A 27,994-nucleotide genomic window follows, 5' to 3' on the forward strand; every position below is an offset into this window, starting at 1 on the left:
TATCGTCGGTAAGTTTGTCAATTGTCTCTATTAGTTGTCTCTATCCTTATTTTCTATCCGTCGTTTTCTACCGGCCATATCTTGCTGGCGTCTCTTGTTGCTGTCTGTTCTTTCTTCCTGTCGCTTCTGTTGATTTACCCGGCGCGGATGGCCTCCAGCGTCCCCCCGAGATTCTGTCGCTTCAGAAGTATTACGTGCGGGGTCATTTATTCAAACATGCTTCTTGCGTTACAGTCCTGGATCGACAGATGCTGATACAAAGACTTTCGGCAGACAACTTGCATCGGATTCAAGACCATAGGCCAAAGAAGAAATTTGACATCGTTATCAGTTGCAAAGACACCAAAAACATTTGCCGTAATAGAATCGACGGTACTTTGGCCTCAACTCTCTTGAAGAAAAGTTCGAGGAGATTGAGAAACAATTGGCCTTAGGTAACACGAAAGATGCCGAGGAAGCTGAGTGGCAGAAGAACAAAGGCCAGTTTTTCTTGCACGAAATGATGCACCTTGACGCCGTTGGAAACCCTGACAGTGAGAGTCTGCCCTCTTGAGATCGTGACACTGAAGCAAGCTGACGATGTCCGCCTAGTCAAGGGTGAGTATTTGCAACAGGTTGAGACCGGGCCCAAAGCATACGGCCCTCGGCTTGTCTACAAGCTGGCACAGCATCCGCTCAACCAAGGAGGAGGACTCGAGGAGCCGCGCGAGCAAGCACCAACGCCGACAGCTACGCCTGGCTGGCCAACAGCCTGTACTTCTATGATGCGACGGGCTACTTCCCCAGACCACCAAAGTACAGGAAAATTGCCGAAATCGACAACATCTCACCTGCCAACGAATCTCGCGCCCAAGATATCTTCCCTGTATACCTTGGAGAGTTCAAGGGCGAGGTCAAGGACGAAGAAGTCACGAAGAGGTTTCAGGCCGATATCAAGGGTCTGGAGTTCACACCACCTACACAGACCGACTCTTGCAAGAGCGATAATGGCTGCTCATCACCCGCATGTACTGGTGTTGGTGCTGTATACTCTTGTGTTGAGGGTACATGCCAATGCGGCTCCCAGAAGCCACCACCAGCGCCGCTGAGCCCGCCTCCTGCGGGGTTGCAAGTGCGATGAGAAACTCTCCGAAGCAGACTGTAAGAGAAAGTATGGATGTCGAGAAGGGATGAGTATTGGATGTGTCAAGAACAGTCTTCTTGACATTCAATGGTGTACTTGCTACTAGTGGTCAGCACCCTAGCACATAGATCTACCCGTCTGAATCCACTCATATCACGACATAAACATGAATGTTTCGTACTACTTGCAATCTTGCCAATCAGCGTCAAAACAAAACACGTAGACTTGGACGGGTCACGGCTCATATGATTCACCAAATTTCGTGGTTCTTTCTTTGGGCTTGCGAAGAAAAGCATCACCAAAAAGACTTCAACTAAGCATCATTCCAGTTTCCTTTACATTGATGCACCACTTTGTTCTGGCGTACTCGGATATGAGGCCAGTTTAACTCCTGTAGATAAATCGTTTGCGGTGTTGAAAGTAAAGAGAAGGGCTCATCTGAGTCCTGTTTCGGGCTTAATTCGATGCCGAAGCTGCCTCCTTTTGAGGCTTCCGGCCAACGAGAGTATATCTATAGACCTTGTCAGCCATCATGGAAAACAGGTTTATGGGACGAATGGGGCTCTTACATGGGCATGTAGGAGTGGATGCTAGGGTCTCTCATGTTCTTGCGAACGTCGATTAGAAAAACCTGCACTTCTTCCTTCTTCCAGCCGTGCGCGCGTGTCAATGGCGCCATGGCCAGTGCCTCTGCGGCGTCCACGAAGTTGTGGTAGTTCCATTCGCCGATCTTCTTGTAGTGAGCGTCCTTGGGCCAAGGATTCGATGGCCACTTGAAGTTCTTCAACGTAACGTCTTCGAACCCGGCTTCGATCATCATGTCTTTCAAAACAGAAATCTCCAAGACAGGCCGTCCGAATATGGCGCAAGCCTCTCGAACCAGGACGGCAAACTTTGAGAGAGCTTTGTCTGGGGATAAGGTGCCATCGTCGGAGGTGAAAACGAAATCGTTTTCTTGCAATTCGAAGTAGCCACCTGGCTTGGTGAACCTATTGCGGTTTACGTCAGCTCCTGTTTTCTGAAAGTTTCGTTAGCAACTGGTTCAGGATCGGGCTTACTCAAAGGCTCTGGCCATCAACTTTTTCCAATCGGCGATGGATGCATTGAGGAATCGAAGATGGATGTAGTCGAACTTTTGTGAGTACAGCCATTCCTCTTCAACATCGTCGACCTCGAACTTCAGATTTGTCGGAACGCTTGAAACATTGTCAGTATGGAACCGTGTGAACACTCAAGAGGCAATAGAAGTTGGGTGCCTACTCTGTCGGCTGAATTGGGGAAAGATCCACGCCCAACACCTGAATGCAAGATGATCAGATTAGTTGCACGCGGAACCATTTGAACAAGAGGGTATTTCTCTCACTTCAGCCTCTGGGTGCAAGTCTGCGTATTCAATGGCCCACATCCCGGTGCCGGTGCCAAGATCCAGAACGCGACCGACTTTGGCATCATCATCAGCAAGCGGGGCGAAGCCTAGCTTGCGGTTGAAAGTGAGGTAGCAGATAGCGTTTTGCATGTCTACATTGTATTCAGTCTCAGTACTTTTCTGGTACGACTCCAAGTCGAGTAAATGTGACTCTACGTACCTAATCTGTCATTCTCCTGCTCGTCGCTTGGGAAGGCATATTCTGCGAAGTTCCAATGATTAGCATCTGCAGAGTCATCGGTATGAAAGACTTGTTGAACTTACTGCCGTCCTTGTACGAGTGATACAGGCGGCCGTTCTCTTCTCGGCCCCCTAAGATCGAGCTTCTCAGACTGGTATACTCTGAACGGAGACTCTGTAAGATGAGGGAAGTCAAAAACTTGTGTTCCAATTGAGATTCTCTTGAGAGAGGTAACAAGGTGCGTTCATATTAGAGAGTGATAGGGCGGCAGACAAAAGTCCATCTGCCTCATGCTGCACTCACTTGAAGGTCCGCCTCAGTTTCGGTTTCAATCTTTCAACAATTAGTAATGTCTATGGTGGACAATATGACGTGTTGGTACTTACCTCATCATCAGGGACAAGCGGAGCATCTTGGGAAGTCGCCATGGTCGCTAGTGGGGAGCTTACAATGGCGGGTGTGGAAGGCCAAGAAGTTCATGTTGGATCGAGAAGAGAAATCTGCAACAACGAGGACTCCTTCTGCTAGTTTTAAAGCGCCATAAATGGACTATTACCCCTCACCTTGGCGGGTCATGAGGAACCAACAAGCAGCATTGCATGATGCAGGCCAACGAAGATATTGCCTTGTTGGTGTACAGCCGTGGGGCTAGGAGAGCGCAAGAGGAAGGAGAGTGCGATAATCCAGCATTCAACACCCCTGAAGCCGCGTCTTTGACAAGGCTTGTACGGATGTATCGATGTGCCCATGGAAACTCGGATAGTGACTCCAACAAATCGAAAGTCTCCTTCGCTTATGCATGTCTGCTTCCCCGGTAAGCGACCAGCGAGTGGACGAGCGCAAGTGCATGGGGTGTCGTTTCATTATTCCCGACTAACTCACGCAGTATCCTGACAGAAAACAAAGATTGCCCATAGTAGCTGGGATTGATATGTTTTGGATGCTGATAGTGTGACTAGGCTTGTATCTCATAATATTCCAGCAACAATTCGACCAAAGTTTGATCAGACTCAAGTTGATCTTGAACTACGTATGACATTTCCTCTACCTACTGCTGTTGCGGTACCCAATAACTCAAGAACGCCTTGGCACAAGCTGCTGCGGTCACCGCAGCATAGTTTTGCCATACTTTCGTCTTGTGACTGTCGGCATAGTCGCAGACGCCCTTGATAACAACGCATGGGAAGCTATCCCATACTCCTGCACCCTCCATTTCAAATCCTATCACATCCTGTCGTTGCGCGATCTCATCGCGCTGATCCCCAGCTTTCATTACCGTATCGCCAGAAGCAATCAAGCCAAAATGTACTTGTGGCTTTGATGAAAGCTCACCAAGACGACGGCGGTGGACTAGTTCACCGTTGCAGCCCGACTCTTCGCATACCTTTCCGCCGCCAACATGGTGGTAGCTCGATGTGAAAAGAATGTCCTTTTTGTGACCTGGGTATTCTGCCTTCAGCTCCGACCTACCCTGAAGCTCCTCGACGCAGCTCAGCATCTTTCTCCGTAGAGTCTTCCTGGTATAGACGCCCTTCAACTTCGCCAGGAGTGAGCGAATTTCAGTGTTGGGTCGTCCTAGAGAGTCAAGAAGAGTGTCCTTCGGTACGAAACGCTCAGGAAGTCGTCGTCCAAAATCATACTGGACTAGTCCATCGCTTATGATGACGTCGCCTAGAATAATCTCGTCCCCATTACTCGGCGCAAACGGCACGGCACCACAAATTCCCACGACGAGAGCCAGGCTAATGCTGGGAAAGCTGATACGACAGTTGGTCGCGACAAGAGTTGCGTTTGCTTTCCCCATGCCCGGCATGTAGGCAAGCACAACGTTATGTCTTCCGATACAGCCGGTGGAGTAGGCGTTGGGATCATTTGCTGCTTTGTCGTAAGGAGGCCCGTTTTCGTCCCAGTGGATGTCGAAAAGAGCTTCAACCGCGTCCGCTTCGCGTGAAAGTGCGCAAATGATCGCAATGCGGAAATCCTGTCGACTTGTTGGTCGATTCATAGATGAGACGCTGGTGAATCCACTAGTTTCTGTTGCTGAGGGGGTCTGAGATTGATACTTCTCTACGATCGATGTGACGAGCTCTTTCGGCAACAGCTGTTTCTGAACCTTTTTGGCCGATAGATAACCCATTTTATCTTCCTTTCCCCGGAACGCCCCATTCAACCACTGCAGGCGAGATAGAACACGTTCATGCAATAGTCTTCTGCGTACAGCAGATTGGCATGCATCGATGTCTCTTTCTTTGCCCATTAAGCCTTCGAACTTGAGGCAAGCTTCTACGGCGTCCGTGAAAATGTGTTTGTGGGCGAAATTTGGCCATGTCATCTTCTTGAGATCTTCCAAGTATTCAGTTGCCATGGAATAGCGGTAGTTGAGCGACAGGGTCTCTCGATCGAAGTGTTCGAAGTTCAAAGCTTTTCCAAGTCCTATCTCCAGTAATAGTGTGCCCAAAGCCTGAATACGTGGACATCTGTGAATCAACGCTTTAGTTGTCGAAAACTCGCAGGCATCGAATGTACATTCAGTAGCCTCTGGATGAAAAGAGATATATGCTCTTAATGGCAGCTTGTTTGACTGTCCCCGTAGATCCGGCTCCGGCATAAACCATATGGTATGGCAATTCCAAGGTCGATGCATCAGTTCTGAACCATAGAACTGCCAAGAGGCCAAGGCAATCGCGTGCGCAAGAGCAAGCTTCTCTTTGACACTCAGTTCGTAGTGCTCTAGAACGTCCGCCAGTGCTAGTCCTTGTCCTGGAGATGTTCGATGTTTCAAGACTTCGACGCCTAGTCGGAGGAGAACCCCATCTTTGAGCTTTAGAGTAATTCGGCAACCGTCGTCATGCTGGAAAATCTCACAAAAGGTATCGAGAGGTTCCGCGTCAGGGAGATGAAGCCTCGCCTCGCAACAGGGGCCGGTATCCATGGTCGCATCTTTAGTGAGAGAAAGGGCTTCGTCGGGGAGTCTAGATGAGATGTTTAGCCATGTAAAATTCCTTGTGATGATTGCACGTACACTGGCATCTCGATGCAAAGATCCTGCCAAGATTCGTCGACTACAGACGATGTGATGACATCGAAAAAGGCCCCGTCGTTATCATTTCTCTTGGGCCCGGTAAGAAACAGCCTCGCCGGGTGCCAGGAAGCCGCTGCGTGGGATGTCCGGCGTATTTCACACGACGCGCACGCCGTATAGGCGCGAAGCACCGGGAACAATGCCTCATGAACCCTTGAAAGGTCTTCAGGCTCGGCCATCTCGATGGGTTCTTCCTCATCATCAATCTGAAGCCTTGCCAAGAGTTCATCACACAAGGAGCTCATGCCTTCCAGAACGAAAGACGGCTGCCTCAAGTACGCCACAACGTTACTGGTGAGTGCTTCGTGGTTTGTTTCATCCTCAATCATGCTACGTACACTGTCGGATATTTGATTCCGTTGCAGTACCCCAGTGGTCGTGTGAGTTCGCCACTGACGGGTTAGTCGATTTTGGAATTTTCACTGAAACGAACATGAAAGATGGTTGACGGCTTACCAAGCACATTTCCTCCAAAGTTCTCAATAGATCAAGTGCTAGCTGATGAACGTCAAAGTCGAACTCCGCTTCTGGGTTTGATTTGATTCGAATCGAGACCAATCCCAGCCTGGTTAGAATGCCAGTACAGACGTCGCACTGTCGACCGCCTTCCTTGCCTCTCAGCCCCCGAGGTACGTGTGGGCATGTCGTGGTAGCTTGCATCACCTCACTTACCTTCCAGGCGCAAGTTTCAAGGCGGCGAAAACCCAAATCATCTTCCATAATGACGTGTTGGTTTCCAGCTCCTGGTTGATGTTTATGGACAACATGGAATGAGGTTAGTGTGAGCCCCCTCGCTACGCCCGCTTCTCCGGAGCCTCGCCACCTCGTGTGGCCATGCGGCACAGCTCATTCGTTTAGAACATCCAATCATAGACCTCTCACAGTTTTCGATGTACCTAATCAGCTGCTGATTTCATTCTGTGCCCCCTCACTCTGCTCAGCTGCTGCCTTAGCAGACGTCGGTGGCTAGAAAGACCAGCCAGAATCTCACCTGCTTCAGAAATGCTTATGTTTCTGGAAAACTTTCCATCCCAAATATTGCACCGAATTCTCGCTCTGACACGCAAGGTCCACAAGCATGTCCTACCGTAGGACACATGAAGAGAGGCATGTCTCCTTCGATGACGCCCCCGTCATCATAAGCCATCGCAACCAGACCAGCGACTCGCGAGCCGGATCGCGCCGCAACTCGAACCCATCGCCAGAAGACTTTTTCGAGTTAGAGGCAAACTATGTCAAGTTGAAAGAGGAATTGCGGGCGACCAAGAACCGGCTAAATGCAGCTGAAGCCGAGATCAGCGACACGCGAGCTCGTATGCGAGCTCTGGAAAACACTATTGGCGTTTTAGAAGATGGAAGGGATATTCTAATCCGCGAGAAAGAGTATCTGCGTGAGGTACTGCGAACTTCGGGCACAGATCGACTTCCGCAAAGGCCAACGATGTCAGGCGCGATCATTTCCCGTCCCTTAAGTCCCCCTGTTATCCGTCCTTTGAATTCCCATAATAAGGAGCTTAAGGGGAAAAATCTCCGAAGTGACGGCAGAGAACGGAAATCCTACAAGGAAAATGACCAAAAGAAGCACTTCTCGGAACACAGGTCGTCCGACATTGTTCATAGCGATGCTACCAGTGATGCTGCCAGTATCAGCTCGGTCTGGAGCAAGTCGACTCGAAGCTCCCACTGGACCGATTCCAGTGACGGCTCAGATTTTACTAGAGCCAGTGGCAGTCATATCGAAAATTCCGCTGCTAGAGGCCGTAGAATGCCTCTGGTTGTAAAATCCCAGCATAACAACAAGGACCTCGAAATATTAAGGCCAATTTCGGAGGGTCGGATTTCACGAAGACCATTCTCCAATTCCTCAGCAACCTACAAGGCCCCCGTAGGTCGAACTCAAAGCATGGGCATCAAAATGAAGGGCCCGGTAGATGAAGATCAGATTGTATCGACGCTTTCCGGAACGCTTTCTGTATCGCATGCTATTCCGCTGAGCCCACCACCCAGGAGCCAGGGACGGTCGCCTGGGCCAGATGAACCAAAAAAGCAGTCCATTGAGGCTCTGATAGACATGTGCACTCGACAGTTCCACACTTGTACTCTTTTGGTGCCCCTCAATTACGACCAGTGGGTTGAGAACCGGCAAGCCGACTTCAATCTTTGGGTGAAAAGATTGCGGGAGACTCAAGGAATGGGTGGCGAGAAGACTCCTCTGGACGACGAGATGCAACTGAAGTCCCGCGAATCGGCCCTTGCAAAGAGTCTGCTTCCGAAATTGAGAAACTGTCTCATTGACTGCGAAAACGCCGTAAAGGAGGACCCTTCCACGCTCGAGGCGGTGAAAAACAGCGTCGATTCGTTAATCGAAAACCTCAACTTGGTCGCCATCGCAGTTCGCCAATCCGGAAAAGAGATCAAATTTGCCAAAATTGACCAGACAGTAAACCCGTCAGCTCTGGCTGATCTCAAAGTCCATCTCGAGTGCATGGTTTTCATTCAGATTACCTCACCTCGGGAGAAAAGCCTGCAGTCGCCCAGAGTGATGCCCATTCGATGGCAGGAAGATATGAAAATCAAACTTACTTGGCTTCATAACCGGCTTATAGCGGCCAATCTGCAAAGACGAAGTCGATTCCTTTGCGCTCAAAATTACTCTGACGAGAACGAAACCCGGCCATCAATAGCCCGTCAGAAACAGGCAACGGGCTCTCACAGGTTGGCCAGAGGAGTTCTCGCCTCATCATCGACAGAGTCTCCAAGATCAGGCCAAAATAGTTTAATCACGACTTCAGCAAATTATCCTAGCCTTACAACACCCCGATCCCGGGTTCGAGGCGTTGTTAAGAGTACGGATTGGCAGCGAGAAACGATAAAATGCCCCTGTTGCTGCGAGCTATTGCCGTCCACAATTCTCACAAATGAGACGGCTTGGAGGTCAGTATGTACTGAGGCGTGGTTTTACTTGAAACTACAATGCTGATTTACACCCGATATAGACTACACTTGTCAGCAGATATTTGCCCTTACATTTGCATCATCGAAGACTGCCCAATGCCGCACATACAATATTCTTCTACCTCAAAGCTGAAGCGGCATATGAAGAAACATCACCAAAACATATGGAGATGCCAACTCTGTGACGATTCGGATGCAGCTTTCCACTCCACAGACAAACTAGTTCACCATGTGCGGGAGGCGCATGCCGAATCATTTCCAGAGAATCACTTACGAACGGTTCGCCTATGGCCGTCAGGCATCTCATTTGGGCTTGACGAGTGCCCTCTTTGTAGTAGATCCGGGCCGCGAGATTCGCCCGGCTTAATTAGCCACATTCTGGAACACATTCACGACTTCTCACTGCGTTCGCTTCCTTGGGCGGACATACCCATCGACAACTTGGAGAGATCTGGAGCATCCGGAATGTTCAATACGAGCTTCTTGAAGTCTACAGAGCCACTAGAAGGAACCGATCCGATACTCCCATGGTTGATGTATCGTTGGTTCGAGGATCTGGAGTTGCCGGAATCAGAACAGTGGGATAAAGCGGAGGATGTTCTACTGCGCATGGTTTCCACTCGTTCTACTACCAGCCAAGAGAAAGAACAGGGTTACTTTGCTGTCAACGACTATTTCGCCTCCGACTCTGGGCACTTGTCGCTAGATGTGGCACCAGATCAGACTTCTAATGCAAGTCATGAAACCGGTTCTGCGGTTGAATCTGAACCAGACATACATACCGCTGAGCAGTCAGAAGCAATCTGGGCTGGACTCTATAGAAGACGAAAACGATAGCAGCTCAGGTTGAGGTCTGCGCAGAGCGGTTGAAAGGAAAGAGACATATGATTAAGATCTTTAACGCCGCTCACAATCTTTCTTTTTGTCATATAATAAACCCGAAGAGAATAACCACAATTCATATTCTATGGGGCAGCAAGCTGCATTCACCGTCGTGGTCGCCAGGGTGGGTATCTCAAGCTTGATGGATCTCTGGGGTCCACCATCTTGGCATCCCCGTCCAAGTGCGGGTTCATTACCATGGCGTTGTGGCAGAGTGGTCTAATGCGCAAGACTAGAAATCTTGTTCCTTCGGGAGCGTCTGTTCGAATCAGGCCAACGTCGAGTCTTTCTTTTTGGCTTTGTTTGTGCAACCTGTTGCGTTGAGAATAAGAACGTTTCCAGTTCACTTGACGTTGAGAATGTCTGTCATGGAATGCCGGCTTCATTTCAGACTCCACAAAACATAAGGTCTCAGTTGCTACTTTTTGAGCTTAACTTGTGCCCTTAACTACAGAATATTTAGCCGACAATGAATATCGTAGATTCCAGAGTGGGATCACAACTGTCGACAAGAATGCGTTAAATCCCAGCAGTTTCTGCTTCTGGCTCATCTCCGTGAGATGTCGTCCGAAAGGAAACCAGCCACCAAAACGCATTGACCAAAGGCACAACTATATTAGCAATAATGACACTGCCATCCCACCAGGGTCAGTGACAAGTCCGTAAGAGTGTAGTGCACGCGAAACGTACAGGTAAAGCCATGCCTGGCATACGAACCAAACATAAAACGTCGATATGAGCGTGAGCTTCGGCAGCCCGTCTCGAGCTTCATCCAAGACACCTATGATGCTCTCCGGGAGGTTGACGATAACTCTAAGACGTATATGTCAGCCGATGCCCTGGTTCAGTTAAACGTTAGGACAAACACGCAGCACTCACGCCGAGTTTACAAAGATCAAAAAGGCAATCCAGCTTCCGCGCCTCCTTATCGATTTTCTCTTCCTCCAGACTCTCAGAAAGTCCAAGGCTATGAAGAGCCACATGGAACCCAATATAGCGACCTTGAATCGAATCAGTGTGTTGTTTTATCATTGTGAAACGGCGCGATACGTACGTGAGAAAAGCCGTCGCGAATTTTTCGACCATCATGTTGGGTATACACGTATACAGCGAGGCCAACGAGCATGCTGTTGAAGAGAAGTAGAACGATGTTGCCTGTGAAGTACACATGCTTGTTATTTTGAAACTTTGTTGCCATGATGGAAGTCGAGGGCAGATCTCGTCTCTTCAGGACTTGCCAAGATCATGAAGAGAAGAAGAGCGAATAAAGATGGGGATTGTGATCTTTATGTGCAATTAAATATGTCAGCTGCGAAGATCGAATGCTGACGATTTTTCCGTGATTGGATGCCACAGACTGGGCATGTTCGTGTAGATGAGGCTGAGAACTCGTCTGCGATTAGTGCCGTCCGTCTGCGCCGCTCGGCTCTCCGATATCCCACTTGGCATAACGTGTGCCTCTTACAACAAACCATTAGAAGGTAATCTTGGTCTTGGCTAAACATCTTGATGAACTTGAATGCCTATGTTCTACAATCATCAAATTCTATTCACACTTCATAAACAAAACATTTCATTCGTGATAGCCCTCTAAGTTCTGTTTCTCATGGCGTCGCCATCCTGAGACCACGCCTCTTCTTACAAGCCCCAGCCACAGGCAACGACTTTCTCGAAAAGCAACCCTCACCAACACAGTCCAGCTCAAAGAACCTCACAACCTCATCGACCTGATCCGGGATATTGTGATCAACCCCATGCGCCAAAAACGACTCAAACAGTCCCCGGTTCCCATACACGCTCTTCGTCCACCCCGCAACAGGATCATCCTCCACAACCTCCGTCGGCGTCTCGCCAGTCCCCAAAACCGTCGTCCACATCTTGATCTCCTCGTAAAAGTTGGTCACGTTCAGCACATTATCCACATCCCCGTGTAGAACCTGCAACTTGGGCCGCGGGCCTTCGTACCCCGGATACGCATCCCTCACGATCTCCGCCCACTCCTCCCCGGAGTGCGTGATCCGCCCGTTCGCGCAGTCGTCGGACCACACCGCGAAGCCGTCGGCCGCGTAACACCCGAACGGCACCCCCGCGAAGGCGGACCCCGCCGCGAAGACATCCGGGTACGCCCCGACGAGCACGTTGGTCATCATGGCGCCCGAGCTGACGCCCGTCACGAAGACGCGGTCCGGGTCTACGTCGTAGTTGTCGAGGGTCCAGCGGACCATGCTCACGATGCCGAGCGAGTCGCCGCCGGCGTCGTGGGAGAGGGTCTGCGGCGAGGAGACGTCCCAGCAGTAGTCGGCGGTCCAGGGCGTGGAGGGGTAGATGGTGACGAAGCCCAGGGAGTCGGCGAGGGAGCGCCACGGCTTGTTGTTGAAGGCGTCGAGGGCTGTGCCGTGGCACCAGTGCGGGAAGACGAGGAGGGGCGCGGAGGGGATGAGGGAGTCGGGCACGTAGAGGTAGAAGGAGACGTTTGTGGGGTTGGGGCCGAAGGAGGTTATTTGTTGGAGGGCTGCTGCTGACACGAGGGGGAGGGCGGCGGCCCATGTTAGAAGGGAACGCATCTTGGGCGGTGAATGCGTGGTGTTGGTTGTCGAAGCCGGTGAGAACGAAGGGATTTGAGGTGAGGCGAAGGGGTGTAAGTTGCCTTTTATATGCCTTCAAAGACAGTTCCAGCCACGCGCGGGGCGAATTGGAGAGGGAACTTGTATTTCATCTTGAACTCCGCTTGTCTGTCACTGGTCAATGGTCAATTGAGTCGAATTGAGGTCGCATTTTGCGCGCCTGGTTGGCGGGAACGTGTTTGTAGAGGGGATCGCCGGTGGATCTTGATCATGGAGGTTCGTGCCTCCGTCTCCCAAAAGGGAATGTGGAGCCTTTGTGCTCCGGTGAGCCGGGTCGTCGGTGTGAGAGACCCGTAAACGCGTCGGACATTTGATGGTGAGAGTGCATCTATACGAATTGATCAAGATACATCGCCTGGAGAAACCAATCAGTGTATCCAGAAAAGGTTACCAGAGCCTGAATGGAGCTCCAAGGAGGAAGTTGTACACCGAGCGCGTCATGAACCGATCACTAAGAACCCAATTGATTGACCAAAAACTCCTACAACGCGTTTTGCCCTATTGCACAGTATTATGTCAATTGACGACCGAGCCAAGTCTATGTGCCGTTCTACCCCTTCCTCTATGAGTCGGGACACGTGTGCCCTTATTTTCTCTTCGCGAAAGAAGAAGCAGTTTTCTGAACCTTGGCCGGCGGCGCGGCCTCCGCATCGCTGTCGTCGTCGTCCTCGGAGTCCTCAACATCGTCGTAGTCGACATCCTCATCCTCGTCCGCCTCCTCGACCTCGCTCATGTCATCCTCCACATCGGCCTCCTCCTCCTCGTCGTCATCGTCAGAGTCGCCGATGAAGCCATTCGTCGTGGGGACCTCGTCGTCGTCTTCGTTACCCGCGCCAACGCCGTTGATCAAGCCGACATTGGCTCCTTCGTCACCCTCGACGTAGATGGCATCCTCCTCCTCGTCATCCTCGTCTTCGTCGTCGACGTCTTCGACTTGGTTCGCGCCGCGTCTGCGCGGTCTCGCCTTGCGCATGTACATCTGAGCCTCCAGCATGTCGAGCTTGCCCTTGAGCGCCAGCAGGCTCGGCAGGCCGCGAGAGCGCTCGTTAAGCACCTTCTGCAGCGCAACCAAGCGGTCGAGGACCTTGGGCTGGATGGCCAGTGCACCACCGTGGGCGACGAGAGTCCACTTCACCCAGATCATGAGGCTGCCGGCGCGACCAGGTCTCCTGTGGAAGCGGGCGGCGAGCTTGGTGAGGAGAACGCCGGCCAGGCTGCTGTCGAGGCGCTCGATGGTCTGGCGGATGGTCTCGAGGTTGGTGTTTTGCAGGCAGGACTCGAGGAGGTCTGTGTCTTCGGTCTTGAGGGCCTGGGTGAGGACGGTGCTGAGAGAGGATAGCGAAGAGGGGACGGCGAGGTTCTTTCTTGAGACGGGGGCGGAGACGGCCTTGGAGGTGGCGTCGCCTTGTTGGGATAGGATGGCGGGAACGTCGATTGTGCCGCGCAGCAGCTCTCCAAAGGTGGGCGACCCGGCCTCGTCGTCAGATTCTGCGGCGCCTCCTTCGGCGTCGGGCTTTTGTTGTGTTTGGTTCTCGGCGGCGTCCTCCTTGCCGTTCACGGGTTCATTCGTCTCGGCGTCGGGCGACTCCATCTCCTGGTCGGAGACATCGTCCTCGCTGTCCTCGTCGGAAGAGATTGTGATTGCTTCGGCGGCGGCGTCGGCCTTGACAGCGGCTTGCAGGGAATCTGTCGCGGAGACGGCAGCTCTGCTCTCGTCAATTGTCGTCTTGGGGGCTCGGATCGCGGACTTGACGACCGGCGGCGCAAATTTGCCGGATGACCTTCTCTTCGCAGACATTATGGCTGGTGCTGTTGGGGTATCTTGAAGGGCGGAATTGTGAAGGGTAGCAAATTTGTCGATTGGGGACCCTCACGTCTCCAGCAACGAACGACCTGCCTGAACTTTTTTTTTCTGCCGGTTGCCAATTTTTTTTCCCGTCTGGCAATCGACCGCCCGCGGGGATGCTGACATAAGAGGCTTGGTGGGCACTTTCGGTGATGTCGGGTGGGGCCGCATCGGGGTCGGGTCGGAGCAGAGTTTAGCCGATGTGAAGTGCTCCGTCTGCGCTTCTACCTTACGTAAGAGATCACGGCAACGGAATGCGTCACGTGGAAGAGCTTGGGTACGGACCGCTGCACATGTCATTCCTCCACCTTCAACGCGGAGCTTCATGCCATCAAGCTCACCATTCTTCTGTTGGGTGGCAAGCGCAAGAGTTTGCTTCCTCAGCGCGATCTACCATCCACGCCATTTCTTCTCAGCTTCCAGTTTTCAGCTAGCTGGCGCCTTTTTGTTGACAAACGCGGCGCATCGCGAGCTTCAAACAGGTCGCAAAGACGCGGCGGCTGTGCGCGGAGCCTAAAATTTAGGTGGAAGCTATTCGCGAGAAGACAGGTCGGAGCAGGACGGCAAGAAGGACGAGAAGCACTGAAAAGCCGTCCCGTCCAGGTCCCGTCCAGGTCCCGTCGAACGGAGGTCTGATTGGACCAAAGTGCGCTGGTACCCTCAATGAAAAACCACGGAAGCCTCTGATTGGGCGACGCGCTGCTCAGGCAGGCGTGGAACCGTCTCTGGGTGCTATGCCGTATTTGTCTCATCATGCCCCGCTTCGTCGTCATGGAGGGTCATGATTGGACCAAAGGGGTGCTTCCATCCCTGTCGCATACCCTTGCAAGGGTAAACTGTCGAGCTGCGCGCTGGGGTCAGCGCGACTTGGCGGGTTCCTACAAATAAGAAGTGGCCCCGATTCCTGAATTTCGCGCCTTCTAATGCGAAAAAGTCCTGGAAGAATTCCACGAAGCTCACCAGTCATCTGATCTGTCACGAGACCTGGACTTTCCTCCCAATCACAGTCGACGGCTTCACTGCCCAAGTCCGACTCTTTCCGGTACGTACCGACATTTGTTTCTTGTCGCATCTGCTGCACCAGCACCCGCGCGCATTCAGTCGTGTCGCGTCGCGGCACCGTCGGCCGTCTGCCATCCTTTCCCTTCTTTCCAAACACATGCGTTTGCGTCGCCATCGCGTCTTTCTCTTCTTTCTTGCGACGGACAGCGTTGGTGTTGGCTTCACGGCCAGACATAGCCCTGTACCTTACAACCATCTGTTATGTACACTCAGAAATGACAAACACACTCTTACGAGTTGATCCTCGTGTGTCCTGTATTTGGGATGATTGATGTTGCTCCTCGGTTGGAATCTGGCGCGTTGGCATTCATTGCATCCGCTCAGATCCACATCATGTTCACCTCACCGCATCTCACCAGCCTCGGTGACGTACACTTGGACTTGGGATCAGCCATATGTTTCTGCGTCTTGTACTGACCTCTTCTTGCTGCATTTAGGTATCGAAAGCTCGACAAGTAACATACTGCGACAGCAAACAGTCCGATTCCATTACGAGGTAAGCTCTCCTCTCTTACTGCACCTCTTCAACAACATGTTCCCCCTTCGTTTCGGCTTCCCGCGTCACATCACACATTCATATCCATCCGTTCCACGCTCCACGGCCCCATCCAACTCACCTCACCCTGGTCACTGCACATTTCCCAGCCTCGCGCCTTTAGTCCCAATCCGGGAAGCAATATGCAATCCCATTGGCCAGTCTCTCCACCGCCTGCATAAGTATGCATTTTTATGTCACCCTTGGGCCCCTTCCACCCTGGTCGGCCCCCTTCTCCTTCAACTTGCTCTTCCAACCATTTCCTCGCAATCTTGCCATTTCTTCCCTCTTTTTCTTTTTTTTCCCTCGGCCTTTCTGGTTTCCCTCCCTCCCAGTCGTCGTCGTCGATCACCCTGACGCACTGACCACCTCAACACCTCACTGACCCTTTCCCGCCTCTTACACACTGAAGTGAGTGCGCTTTCTGCCCAATTCCAACGCTGCTATTTTATTCCTGCCGCTGTTTTCAGGCCGAACCCCTTCTGAAGCAGTTGGGTCGAGGTCGTGATTGCACGCGCCTCCTCCCCCCGATAAGGCCAGATAAGCGGCTCTCCGGGGACCACTCCCAATTGTCACTTTCTCATAAATAGCACGCGCCGCCATCTCGGCCAAAAATCACTGACGTGCACGCGATTTCCTCCGCTCTAGGTCCCTCCACCCTCCCGAACCGCCGCACCTGCTGCCATCGCCAGACCGTTCGGCACCGCACCTTCCAATTCAGACGCGACTCGGCCGGATTAACCAATCCACCCATTCCGACTCGTCCGCATTCAATCATCATCGATCTGCACGGCGCATCATCCAGGGCGCATTTGCAATCATTCCCGGCGCATTCGCGAATCTTCTCACCGAGGTTTTTGCGACACTCGCGATAGCTGCATCCCGGTTCTTCCTGCTCGACTTGCATCTACAACAATCCCACTTTGCGACGCACCTTCCCAAGCTTCAAACCTTGTCGGCGGTAGCTTCCCTGCGATTTGCGCATTGCATTTGTTGCTGCCTGACTTGCGCCTTCCTCCGAACACCAGACGTCTTCGCGACTACCCTGTCGTGAAACAAGTCTTCGACTTCGCCTCGCTATTCATCCTCAATCACCTTCGCACTCCAACTGCGACCTTCGATTTATCGCAACCACGATCACCACGACCTGCGCGTGCCGCCGTTGATGTCGCGTCGCGCTCAGTGATCTCTCTACATCGCGAATACTTTAATGGCAGTCATGGCGTCACCTCAATCGGAACGCGCCACCTTGGATCAGAAACCAGCCGAGTCAACACCGGCAAAGGAGGATACTAAGGCCGAGACTAATGGGTGAGTTTGTTTGCCTGGTTATTCCTGTTCATGTTTGGCGCTTTCGAAACTGTTTGCGTCTCGTGGCGCATCCTTGCAGGCGCACATGTACTCGATTCTAACACCATGATTGTAGTCACGCATCTCCATCCGAGGCGCCCGTCGAGTCCGAGAAGCCGACTGTCAATGGCAACGGCAAACACGATGGCGAGAACAAGGACACCGACGACGCAGACACGACCGCCACCAAAGAGCCCGAGCCGTCGCCCAAGGAATCTCCCGTAAAGCCCGATGAGTCAGCCGAAGAGCCTAAGACCGTAAAGTCCGACGACGCGTCGAAGGATGAGGCTAAGACAGATGACCCCAAGGATGACTCCAAGGTCGAACCCAAGGAGGAACCCAAGGCGGAACTCGAGGAGGCCAAAGACGATGCGAAGGACGAAAAGGAATCGAGCAAACCACCCAGTCCGAAATCCGCGGAGCCACCCAAAGACGTCGAGATGACCGACGCCGCCGAGGAGAAGCCGGACGACAAGTCGGAAATCACGGCCGAGGAGAAGGCGGCCGAGGCATCTGAACCTGCCAAGAGCGCGCCTGATGCCAAGGAGGATGTCGAGATGGGCCAAGACGATGAGAAGGTTAACGGGGCGAAGACAGAAGCAGAGTCCCCTGCGCTGTCTGCTGTGGCTGGCCAAGAGGTAGATCTCCACCCAGCAAGCATGTCGCAACTGGCAATTGACAAGAACGAGGAAAAGTCTTCAGCACCCAAGGATGCCGACGTCCCTATGGCCGACGCACCTGCGCCGGCAGCCAAGGTGTCCCGCGAACGCGAAGAGGATGTTGCCGATGAGCCTGCGGCAAAGCGAGCTAAGACGGAGTCCAACGCCGACTCTCAGGAAGCACCGGCCGCGGACTCTACCGTCGAGGTTAAGCCGCCAGGCGACACGGGCAAGAACGAATTCTCTTTCGACGACCTCCCGAGGTGGAATGACCCTGAACGTGACCCGAAGCCTCTGACGCCTCATCAAATACGCGAGTTCCGCAAAGTCCTGGCCGGCGTGAAGAAGACCAAGCACGGCGCCCATTTCAAGGAGCCTGTCGTCAAGCTGTGGCCTGGGCTCGCCGATAGTTACATGATGCGGATTAAGAAACCGATGGACATTGGCGAGCTCGAGCGAAACCTGCGCGACAACAAATACAGCTCATTGCGCTCCTTCAAGGACGACCTTGCCCTGGTCTACAACAACTCGGTCGCTTTCAACGGACCAACCAACGAGTTCACTAAGGCTGCACTCAGCGTCGTGAAGTTGGCTTGGACTCGTGTGGCGGACATCCCCGTGGATGAACCCGCCAAATCGAAGCCAGTGCCGAAGCCATCCCGTCACTCCCACTCCGAGTCGCGAACCTCGGCCCCCACACCGCCTGTCCGCAGACAGCCTAGTGTTCACGCTGCGAGTCCTCCGGCCAAGACTGAGACAGAAGCGTATGCGGTCCCCCCTGGTGGTGTGCCTCAGGTCCGACGTGCCTCGACACAGAATGACTTGGACCGACCGAAGCGCGCCATCCAGCCTACCAAGAACCGTGACCCGGATTACTCGGCCAAGAACTTCAACAAGAAAAAGCTCCCCATCGAGCTTCAGTTCTGTTACGAAGTTTTGACCGAACTGATGGACTCCAAAAACGCACACTGCAACATGCCGTTCTTGTATCCCGTCGATCCCGTTGCACTGGCCATTCCCACCTACTTTACCATCATCAAGCGCCCCATGGATCTCGGTACAATCATGAGCAAGCTCAAGAATTACGACTACCAGACCACGAAGGAGTTCCGAGTTGACGTTAAGCAAGTCTTCAAGAACTGCTACAAGTTCAACGGTCCGGGACAGCCCGTCTACGAGCAGGGTGAGCAGCTCGAGAAGATTTTCGGAGAACTATGGTCAAAGAAGGATCAGTGGATTGCGAAGCACACGCCGGCGAAGCCCACGTCTGACGGTTCGGCCCGCGATAGCGAAGACGAGGCTGAAGAGGAGGAAGAGGAGGCCCCCGCTGCTGCTGCTGCGCCTCAGACGAACAAAACGATCCAGATGCTTGAAAAACGTCTTCAGGAAGAGACGGAGGAGCTGACGAATCTGTACAAGACCGCAGACGCGTCAAGCGACGCAATGATTGACCTCCAACAATCTGTGATTGCAACCATCCGGCAGCGCATCCTGCAGGAGAAGCAGAACCTTCCGCAGGGCCAGAAGCCCTTGAAGAACGCTAAGCCCAAGCCTGCGAAGCCAACTAAGCCAAAGGCCAGCGCCGCGCCCACTAAGAAGTCGGCGCCGGCAGCACCTCCGAAGAAGAGTGGCGGCGGCGGATCGAAGAAGGCGAAACTCCGAAATATGACACAGCCTGAGAAAGATGCGATCGCGAACGCTATCAACGACCTCGAGAGTCCGCATATTGAGAGAGCTATTGATATCATTAAGAAGGACACAGGCCAATCTGTGCGTGTTTGCCCCCTCACCATGATTCGATCTGTACACTAACAATCTTTGTAGGAGAACAGCAGCGGTGAACTTGAGCTTGAAATAGATCAGCTCACGAACGAGGCTCTCCATAAGCTCTGGGATCTGTGCAAGAAAGCGCTGCCCACGTTTGCTCAAGGAATCGCTCCGGCACCGTCAGCTCGTGAGCCCTCTCCAGTACACAGTGCACCTGCCAAGGGAGCGGCCAAGTCGAGCAAGCCCAAGAAGAACAAGCCCATGAACGCTATAGAGCAAGAGGCACGGATCGCAGAGCTTGAGAGACTGCGTCACATGTACGGTAAGGGGGGCTCTGATGATGGTAACGAGCGGCCTGGAAGCTCTGGTCGTGCGGACGAAGCACCGATCCACGGAGACAGTGAGTCTTCAGACTCGGAAGAAGAATAAGGCAGCGCTCTCCTCATTTGCATCGCGTTTATGTTTCAGGATCTTGGACGGAGAACGGAGTTTCCGCGCCAACAAACCTGGCCTGCGTAGATGGATCGGGCGCCTTGATCATTTTGATGTCTCGCGGGGCGTCTTCATGTCAGAGGCGGCAACGTCTCATGTTTCTTGGACATGTCGTCGAACAATTGCCGTCACGCCCGAGGCATCCACTTTGCGCCAGGCCCACTGCTGGCGGATACGCAAGGAGTTGATTGCCCAGTTCGCAGATGCCGCGGTATGAGAGCATCTATTTTGCGCTAGCTTGCAACTAGCTAGGCGAGCAAGCACCATTCGAGTTGTAGAAATATGATGTATAATACTCTTCCTTAGCGTTCCGTGAGGTGAAATGCCGTATGCTGCGTCGTAGTACTAGCCGATGTTGATGCTAGCTAGCCTCTATCGCGCGACCATTCCAGACGGCAGACGGAGCCGATGCGGCTCTTCCGCTTGATTTTGTGGCTAGCACTCGAATCCTGTGGCTGAATCAGCGTCTGGTCAAGTTCTCGGTGGTGTGCAGGGATTCCCTGGATCCAAACCAAGGGCAGAAGTCTAGATCGACTGATGCGATATCGGATAAACGTAGCGTGAGTCGTGGGCGGCGAAGTTGAAGGGGGCAAAATAGTACCATCAGCCGTGATGGTTCGGCGATGGATGTCCCGCTTGACGGACGGTCAGTGGGCCTGGCGATGATAACGTCAAAGTTGTGCGAGTCGTGAGGGTTTTGCGAATTTTCTCGGACGACGGCGGTGATTGGGGGTTTTCCCCCGAGGTGAATCTGAGTGGTTAGGGATGTGTGGGAGAGAAAAGAGAGAGAGAACCTGAGGATTTTGAGGCGGGCGGACAGACTGTGTTGGTGAAGTGGCCGCAGAGGTTTTGGTTGCCTCGTTCTGCCTGCGCTTGTGGGCGCGCTTGAGGGCAGGCGGTTTTTTGGTCGTGGGAATACTGTCGGCTCCGTAAACTCTGTCTTGTTTTGTGGGGCCGACGGCCGGTGTGGAGCGGTGTTGTCGCCGGGACGTCGGAGGGTGAGGGATGTGTTTCCTTCTGGTTTTTGACGCGTTGTGAGCACTTTTGATGTGGATTCTAAATTGCTTTGAGCTGTCTTTCTGAATGGTTGGACTGTGACCATGAGGGGCACTTTGCATTGGCCAGGTTGCTGTGACCTGCAGTTTGTCTCATCATTTTCCAGTCAAACACCACGGTCAACGCGCGTCCCCGGACGTTTGCTTCTATGTTGGCACGGATCGGCGGTTTGACACATTCTGGAACAGAGGACTGTAGTTGCCTTGGTATTGAAGACCCGATATCAGGGGGACACAACTGATACTCGAGCTACCGACAAGAGGCCTACGATAACAATGTGACTAGAGCTACCAGATGGCTACCATGACAGAGGTGATGAGAAACGACCCGTTACTTTACAGCGTCAACAAATTACACAGTCTGAATGCAAGGGATTCCACCTATTGAAATAGCTTGTTTGATTAGCTGCCTAACTACCTGACATCGGACGGTGCTGCTCGGCTGGCTTCGCCGAATCGGCAGCGATCTAAACTCGATCTCCCACGGCCCAGATCTCGGACGCAAAACACAACCTCAAAATCTTTTCCCAGCACTACGCACTTGGCCCAAGGATTTAGACTTACTCGCAAACCACCGTCCCTCCACTCGGCGGGTACCAGCAAGGTCCAGAACTGGGAAGCTATATCCGTCCTCATGCCGCACCCCCAAAAAGTCAAAACCAACGAACATCGGATTATCGAGTGTTCGGGTGCAATGGGGTGCTGCCCAAACAGTCCAGTGGCGAGCACTTACCGGTTGTCACCGCGGAAACATACTAACCGCCAATTCGGTCCCATGTTCCGATTCGCGATGTGACACGAGGGCACGGGTAGAGCTGACGACTCTACTCCATGGACGCGACGACATTTCAAATCATTTTTTATCCTGAAGATGGGTTAGGCGGTATTATGTTGCTTACGCCTGAAGTCGTAGCTTGTCATGGACGTCTTGATCCGGAAAAGAAACCGATGTGAGGCCAGTAACATCGCCAGCCGTTGACGACGGGCCTTATCTAGACCAAACTTCGTGTTGCGTTTATACTTATTTCTATTTACATCAATACGGCAAGACAAGCTCTAGAACACTGCGGAAGACTGGCTCAATCAGACGTTTCTTAACCGGAAGCGCAGTCGCCGTATCACTCATCACCACATCCAGACAAGCTCACGGCCTCCTCTCAAGTCTGAAATCGTAAAACCATGCCGTCGAGCCGGCACTTTTTTCTACCCATATCCATACCCAGGCACTAAATGCATGGCCGTATCCTCCACATACGCGTTTCCCAAGTTGGTCCCTCCCGATTTTGCAAGTTCGAAGTCAAGATCAGACGCTCAGCATTTGCAGTCTAGGATCCCGTCTCCCGATGTTCCGGAGATGCCCCCCTCCTCTTCAACACAGGTGCAAAAAGCAATCAAAAGGCCAAATCATCCTCCTCATCTGCCTCGGTCACTAAGATCCCCAACGCTTCTTGCTCTAAACTCCAGCCCACGTCACCGTACCACGCCGTCTCATCATCTCAATGAGGCCGCGGCCGCAGCCATCGTGCTCACGATGCACATCCCACCTCCGCTGCACCTCACTCTCCTCTTCGCCAGCCTAGCATCCAGCACCATCACCGGCCCCGAAACACCAAGCCGCTTTCCCCAAGTCCCCTCCCCCGTCACGACCCCAGCCCCAGACCGCGACCTGGTTACGCACCGCCTGCTCAGAGCCCGCCAAGGCCCCCCTCGATCCTCCGACGGCCGCACGAACTTCATCGGCTGGTATACCGCCTCCGACACCTGGGTCTCCGCCACGTGCCCGTCCGAGTCCTACTTCGCTGCCGACGAGACCTACGGCGTGTGCTGTCCCCGGAACAACGCCAACTGCGACCTCGCGACGGTTTGCGGCGGCGCGAATAATAACTTCGCCGTTGGGCCCAGCGGGCTGGCTGATTGGTATGTGACCGGACATTCTTGCTGTCAAGATGCATTGTAGACAAGCAGCCACAGGATATGTACTCACCAGAATCCAGTGGGCCGAGCAATACCTGCGACACGGTCACCGTGATACAGACGAAGGGCAGCGACGACGCGCGGAGGATCATCTTCTGCATCGCGAGGTCGGAGCAGTATGTCCTGCCCATGACCTGGTACCGAGTTACATATCCACGTAAGTCAGTCCGCAATCAAGCTTCTAGAATCATCATCGGAGGAGTCTCTCATGTCTGACGCGGACACAAAAGTCCCGCAAACCGATACGGTCACCGTAACTCGAGACACTACAGTGACGGCAACAGCGCAAACCACAAATTCAACCGCAAGCCGCTCGGGGATTTCATGCGTCTACCCGCCCTCGCGGTTGACTGCGGCAGCAGTAGTAGCCATCTCGTTGATATCCTTGATGACATGACAAGACAGGACACAGGCAGAGCGAGAAGTTAGATAGTGATACTTGGCATTCGAGGGCGAGCGAGCGCATAAGTTGGTAATTCGTGTAGATGGTATTTTCAAGTACATATAATATGAGGAATATTGATTGGATAATATTGCTTACGGCGAGCCCCGGGTGCTGCACCGGGCCAAGATCGGTAGCCGATCCCGACATCGGCACCTAGCGGCCGGGAAGTGGAGCCGGACGCCGTGGCGGTCGCACGGTAGTACATGATGTTATGGCCAAGTATCAGTCGTCAACGTTTCATGAACACCGCAATCATTTCATCATCCGGCATCAAACACGCACCGCGCTGCTACGATCCAATACAAACAAGGCGCCGTCGCAATGAGCCTACCGTCATTCATCCGCCCATTCGTCGGGTCCGAGATCCGGACCGTGGAGATGCATACCTCGGGAGAGCCGGCGAGGATCATTTACGCCGGCTACCCCGACATCCCGTACGTCGACCTTTCTTCGGGAATCCCTGAATCCATCGGTAGCTACTGATACCATAATAGCGGCAAGCTGCTCGAGCAGCGCAGCCTGGCTCAATCGGAGCACGATCACATTCGCCGGAGTTTGATCTATGAGCCCCGCGGCCATCAGGACATGTACGGCGCCGCGTTGAGACCTCGCACAGAGCTAGTAGACTCTGGAGAAGCTCACATGGGGGCTTTATTCCTCACCCACGAAGGCTACGGCATGATGTGCGGCCACGCCACCATCGCGCTCGGCAGGTTTCTGGTCGATTGCACTGAGGAGACCATCTTCCCTCGACGCAAAGAACTCGAGTTCGACCCGAAAACGCAAGAGATCGAAGTGAGACTCCACGCACCGGTTGGAGTCGTCCGCATCAAGGTTCCCGCCGTCAAGGCGGACGGCGGTTACAGAACGGATATGAACCGGCCCATCACCTTCCTCTCCATCCCAACTTTCGCTACCGCTATTAATCTTTCGTTCTTCATCCCCGAGGACCTGCGTTGGGCCGAGCTCGGAGACCGCGAGAACGTCACGGTCGACGTCGGCTACGGCGGCGCGTTCTACATCATCGTGTCGGCGTCTGCTCTCGGGTTTCCGCCTTCGCTAGCGAAGCCCAACTTCGCCGCGCTCAGGAACGCCGCAGAGAAGATCAAACGGTCGTTCGATGCCAGTCCCCTGCTGAGGACACGGCTGACTCTGCCGGACGACAAACGCCTGCAGTCGATCTACGGGGTCATGGTCACAGACGCGGGGAGCGACGACGAGGTTCCGGCGGCACCGGGATGCAAGGGAGCCGAAACGGGAGTTTACTTCTTCTCGGACCAGCAGATTGACCGCAGTCCGACCGGCTCGGTGGTACAAGCGCGAGTTGCGGTGGCTGTTGCGAAGGGAGAAAGAGAGTTGGGTGAGAGCTGGACGTACCACAGTCTCGTTTCGAGAGCGCAGGGGGGTTTCAAGAGTGCTTTCGTCGGTAAAGCCGTGGAAAAGATTGATTACGGTAAGATGCAGGGCATTAGAGTTGAAGTGAGTGGGCGGGCGTTTTATACCGGTTCAAGCACGTTTGTGGCGGAGGAAGACGACGAGGTTGGAAAAGGCTTCTCTTTCCAGGCTCTCGGGGTGTAGAAGTGTACTTCGCGGGCTTTTATTATCTTTTCAAGGTTTTCATTCGACTTTAGACGAGGGTTTTGCACACAAAGCCCGGACAAAGATTTGCATTCGGCGAAGTCCCCCCGAATCCAACCCCGACGCTTCGGGCCACTTCAAACCCCGCGGTGTTCGCAATCAATCATAACATCCTTCTCGTTGTCCGTACGAAACCAAAGAAATGTCATACCATGCTGGCACCACGAAGATTGAAGCTGGACAGTGATTGAAGCAAGCTGTCTGACTCGGCGGTTTACGATGTAAGATGTCGGTCAATTCAGGGAATGAACAAAGAGCTTCTAGTTGCGATGTGCATGCGGATCCGCTTTCTGGAAGAAGCGGGATGTATCACCGAGCGGGATTTCAAACGGCAGCACCTCGCTGCATAGCTCATGCGCCAGAGTATAGAATCCAGTCAGCGCGGAGATGAACCCAAAAGCTCCGGCAACTTTCGTGAGCGTTATGCCCAGCGCCGCATGATCGTCAGCCATGGCGAAGTTGGCGGAGCAGTTGAGAATGTAGGAAAACTCCAGGCCACCGTACACTACAATGTTTGCGACGTTTCTACATCCTTCCGCATTAGCAGGTGTACGGAGTTTCTTTGAAAGGAGGTCCTACTCACGTGGCAAACGAGGCGATGAAGAAGAAGAGATTGAAAATTGACCAAACTGACAACCATGTTAGTAAATTTGTGTACAAGATGCTCAGAGAACCATGAGGCGAAAGCGTACCAACCAGGTAGAAACCGAAAGCGTTGTAGTACTCGGTCGTCTTTCCGCCGTACGCGTCTGCAATGCCCATTGAGGGAAGCAACAGAAGGCCATAACCGCCATAGTAAAAGCCTGGAGAGATGTTCAGATTGAGTACTGCGTGAATCAAGCCAGGCTTCGTTACCGAAGGATGCTAATACGGTATAAGCAAATGTGTTTCCTCTCACCATCTCCCATTGTGCTGTGATGACTAAACCAATACCGGCGAGCAAGCATAGATTTGCGATGAAGACGGTTTGGTTTGAGACTCCTCGTAAGCCCATCATAGAAAGAGACAGAGTCATTAGAGTTGTTGAAAAGGCGCCGAGGCCAAGTGGGCTCTTTGATGACGAGGATGTCAGTCTGGTTTCATTCCCGCGGTTTTCTACGCTGATGTTTAACGTACCGGGTTCGCCATCCGTTGGGCTATTGGCACATGGTGCTTTTGGGATTCGATATCTGACTTCATTGACAACAAGGACATGAGGATGTCTGCAGTCTGAAACGACTAGGACTCTCGGTTGAGAATATGGCTTTTGTATATGAACCTCGCGCAGGCAGGGCTGGAAAGGTCATCTTAAGTAAAGTGAATCTCCGTGAAGAAATGTGTTTTCGAAGAAATGAATCGCACAAACACAAGGTGGACTGACATCGGGATTGGGAATCCAAAGTCTTCCGGTGTCTGGTTATGTAATGGAGATCCCGACAATCCCTCCAGCTTGAGAAGGTTTGGCGATCAGGAACAACGACAACAGAAAATTGCCCGTACTTTCCGAGTCATGCCGATACTTTCCCGAGTTACTCTTTAGACTGTTAGGTCGGCCAACTAGAAGAGCACTGCCGATCAGAGTGCGGTTTCTTTTGACCTTACATGGTCACGCTGGAGCGTCTCGACAGGCGAACTTGCGTTATTGTGAAGAAATCCAGCTTCAAGAAAGTTTGATCATTACAGGTCAGAGGCATTGACATCTGAGTCATTTGATGAGAACACCACTGTTTTCTCTAGACATCAGGTGGGGGTATCATTGCGATTTCATTTGCCATGAGGACTGTTTTAGTAAACATGTGGTGAACCAAACAAAAGGGGCATCTTTCGTGGACATTTTCATCACAAGAGTAGATCTCTCTGAGTTGGGCCAGAATGTACATGATCTTAAATTAAAATACGGAAGTGGAATATTGAAAGTCCTGCCCTTCCGCTGCTCCGATGCTATCGCTGTATCTAGGTACCAAGCCAAAGATAACCCCAAACACATCTATCGCTTCGCAGAGACAAACCTGAAATGCATCCATCTCCAGTCCCTGGAATTGGATAACACGGCTTGGCCTACCATGCCGTGTGACCACCGTCAATGACAAGCTGACTGCCAGTCATGAAAGTGCTGGCGTTGCTCATCAAGAACAAACCGGCACCCTTGAACTCAGTCGTGTCCGCAAGCCTTCCAAACATGTTATGGCCCTCCCATTCTTCTCTCAAACCAGGCACCTCCTTGAAGTTCTGTTCCACCATTGGTGTCATGATGTGTCCAGGAGAGATGCAGTTGACCCGGATACCACCAGAACCATCTTTCCTCATCGGACTCCATTCCATGGCCAGGTTCCGAGCAAGTTGAATAACAGCGGCCTTGGAAGAGTTGTAAACGGGTGAGAGCATGCCGTGGTTGGCGACGAACCCCGACATGCTGGCAATCAAGCAGATGCTGCCGTGGCACTTGTACTTGATCATCTGTCTCGCCGCGGACTGCGCAGTCATGAAAACTCCGGTGTAGTTGACTGCCATCATCTTGTTGATGTCCTCGACGGTGTAATCAATGGCAGGTGTGATCTGATTGATACCGGCCGCAGCAATCACACCGTCCAGTCTTTCGTTCTTCAGAGCGATACCAGAGATGACCTCGTCAAGTCCATCAGTATCTACGACGTTTGCTTGTCTGTAGCGGAGAGTACCACCCCACTCAGGGACGACGCGTTCCATCGCCTTAGCGAAGTCTTCATGGGGCGATTCTTGTTGGTCCAGGCAGTAGACTGGTGAGATGTAAGCTTAAAATCTTCAGACATTGTCAGTGACAACTCAAGAGCGTACCCTTGCCGCCGGCTTCGACGAGCGCCTCTGCCAGACTCAACCCTAGGCCTTGCGCACCACCGGTCACGATGAAAACTCGACCCTTCAGATCGAAGTCTGTAAAGC

At 52.8% G+C, this 27,994-nt stretch overlaps 8 protein-coding genes across 8 annotated transcripts; 3 read left to right on the forward strand and 5 right to left on the reverse strand.

Annotated features, from left to right (window-relative positions):
* Positions 1 to 424: 424 nt before the first annotated feature.
* On the forward strand, positions 425 to 1,120 carry CkaCkLH20_04179 (uncharacterized protein; the record flags this gene model as incomplete). The annotated part of the gene is made up of 3 exons (XM_038886898.1): positions 425 to 533; positions 592 to 597; positions 660 to 1,120. The coding sequence occupies 3 exons, from the start codon at positions 425 to 427 to the stop codon at positions 1,118 to 1,120; spliced, it is 576 nt and encodes a 191-aa protein (XP_038747602.1).
* A 568-nt stretch (positions 1,121 to 1,688) lies between these two features.
* CkaCkLH20_04180 (methyltransferase domain-containing protein) lies at positions 1,689 to 3,158 on the reverse strand (the record flags this gene model as incomplete). The annotated part of the gene is made up of 8 exons (XM_038886899.1): positions 1,689 to 2,112; positions 2,182 to 2,319; positions 2,384 to 2,421; positions 2,487 to 2,641; positions 2,710 to 2,751; positions 2,814 to 2,904; positions 3,034 to 3,063; positions 3,117 to 3,158. 8 exons carry the CDS (start codon positions 3,156 to 3,158, stop codon positions 1,689 to 1,691), a joined length of 960 nt encoding a protein of 319 aa, XP_038747603.1.
* Positions 3,159 to 3,778: 620 nt separating this feature from the next.
* On the reverse strand, positions 3,779 to 4,735 carry CkaCkLH20_04181 (nb-arc and tpr domain protein; the record flags this gene model as incomplete). Its single annotated transcript, XM_038886900.1, has 1 exon — positions 3,779 to 4,735. One exon carries the CDS (start codon positions 4,733 to 4,735, stop codon positions 3,779 to 3,781), a length of 957 nt encoding a protein of 318 aa, XP_038747604.1.
* Positions 4,736 to 11,253: 6,518 nt separating this feature from the next.
* Positions 11,254 to 12,213, reverse strand: CkaCkLH20_04182 (uncharacterized protein; the record flags this gene model as incomplete). The annotated part of the gene is made up of 1 exon (XM_038886901.1): positions 11,254 to 12,213. One exon carries the CDS (start codon positions 12,211 to 12,213, stop codon positions 11,254 to 11,256), a length of 960 nt encoding a protein of 319 aa, XP_038747605.1.
* Positions 12,214 to 12,859: 646 nt separating this feature from the next.
* Positions 12,860 to 14,071, reverse strand: CkaCkLH20_04183 (uncharacterized protein; the record flags this gene model as incomplete). Its single annotated transcript, XM_038886902.1, has 1 exon — positions 12,860 to 14,071. The coding sequence occupies one exon, from the start codon at positions 14,069 to 14,071 to the stop codon at positions 12,860 to 12,862; it is 1,212 nt and encodes a 403-aa protein (XP_038747606.1).
* Positions 14,072 to 16,935: 2,864 nt separating this feature from the next.
* Positions 16,936 to 19,921, forward strand: CkaCkLH20_04184 (transcription regulator bdf1; the record flags this gene model as incomplete). The annotated part of the gene is made up of 3 exons (XM_038886903.1): positions 16,936 to 17,027; positions 17,143 to 19,495; positions 19,550 to 19,921. The coding sequence occupies 3 exons, from the start codon at positions 16,936 to 16,938 to the stop codon at positions 19,919 to 19,921; spliced, it is 2,817 nt and encodes a 938-aa protein (XP_038747607.1).
* A 2,649-nt stretch (positions 19,922 to 22,570) lies between these two features.
* On the forward strand, positions 22,571 to 25,036 carry CkaCkLH20_04185 (proline racemase; the record flags this gene model as incomplete). The annotated part of the gene is made up of 4 exons (XM_038886904.1): positions 22,571 to 22,956; positions 23,034 to 23,170; positions 23,769 to 23,892; positions 23,953 to 25,036. The coding sequence occupies 4 exons, from the start codon at positions 22,571 to 22,573 to the stop codon at positions 25,034 to 25,036; spliced, it is 1,731 nt and encodes a 576-aa protein (XP_038747608.1).
* A 320-nt stretch (positions 25,037 to 25,356) lies between these two features.
* Positions 25,357 to 27,977, reverse strand: CkaCkLH20_04186 (uncharacterized protein; the record flags this gene model as incomplete). The annotated part of the gene is made up of 5 exons (XM_038886905.1): positions 25,357 to 25,621; positions 25,680 to 25,725; positions 25,789 to 25,899; positions 27,172 to 27,831; positions 27,890 to 27,977. The coding sequence occupies 5 exons, from the start codon at positions 27,975 to 27,977 to the stop codon at positions 25,357 to 25,359; spliced, it is 1,170 nt and encodes a 389-aa protein (XP_038747609.1).
* Positions 27,978 to 27,994: the final 17 nt, after the last annotated feature.

This window comes from Colletotrichum karsti (genome assembly GCF_011947395.1).
Source record: "Colletotrichum karsti strain CkLH20 chromosome Unknown Scaffold11, whole genome shotgun sequence".
NCBI lineage: Eukaryota > Fungi > Ascomycota > Sordariomycetes > Glomerellales > Glomerellaceae > Colletotrichum > Colletotrichum karsti.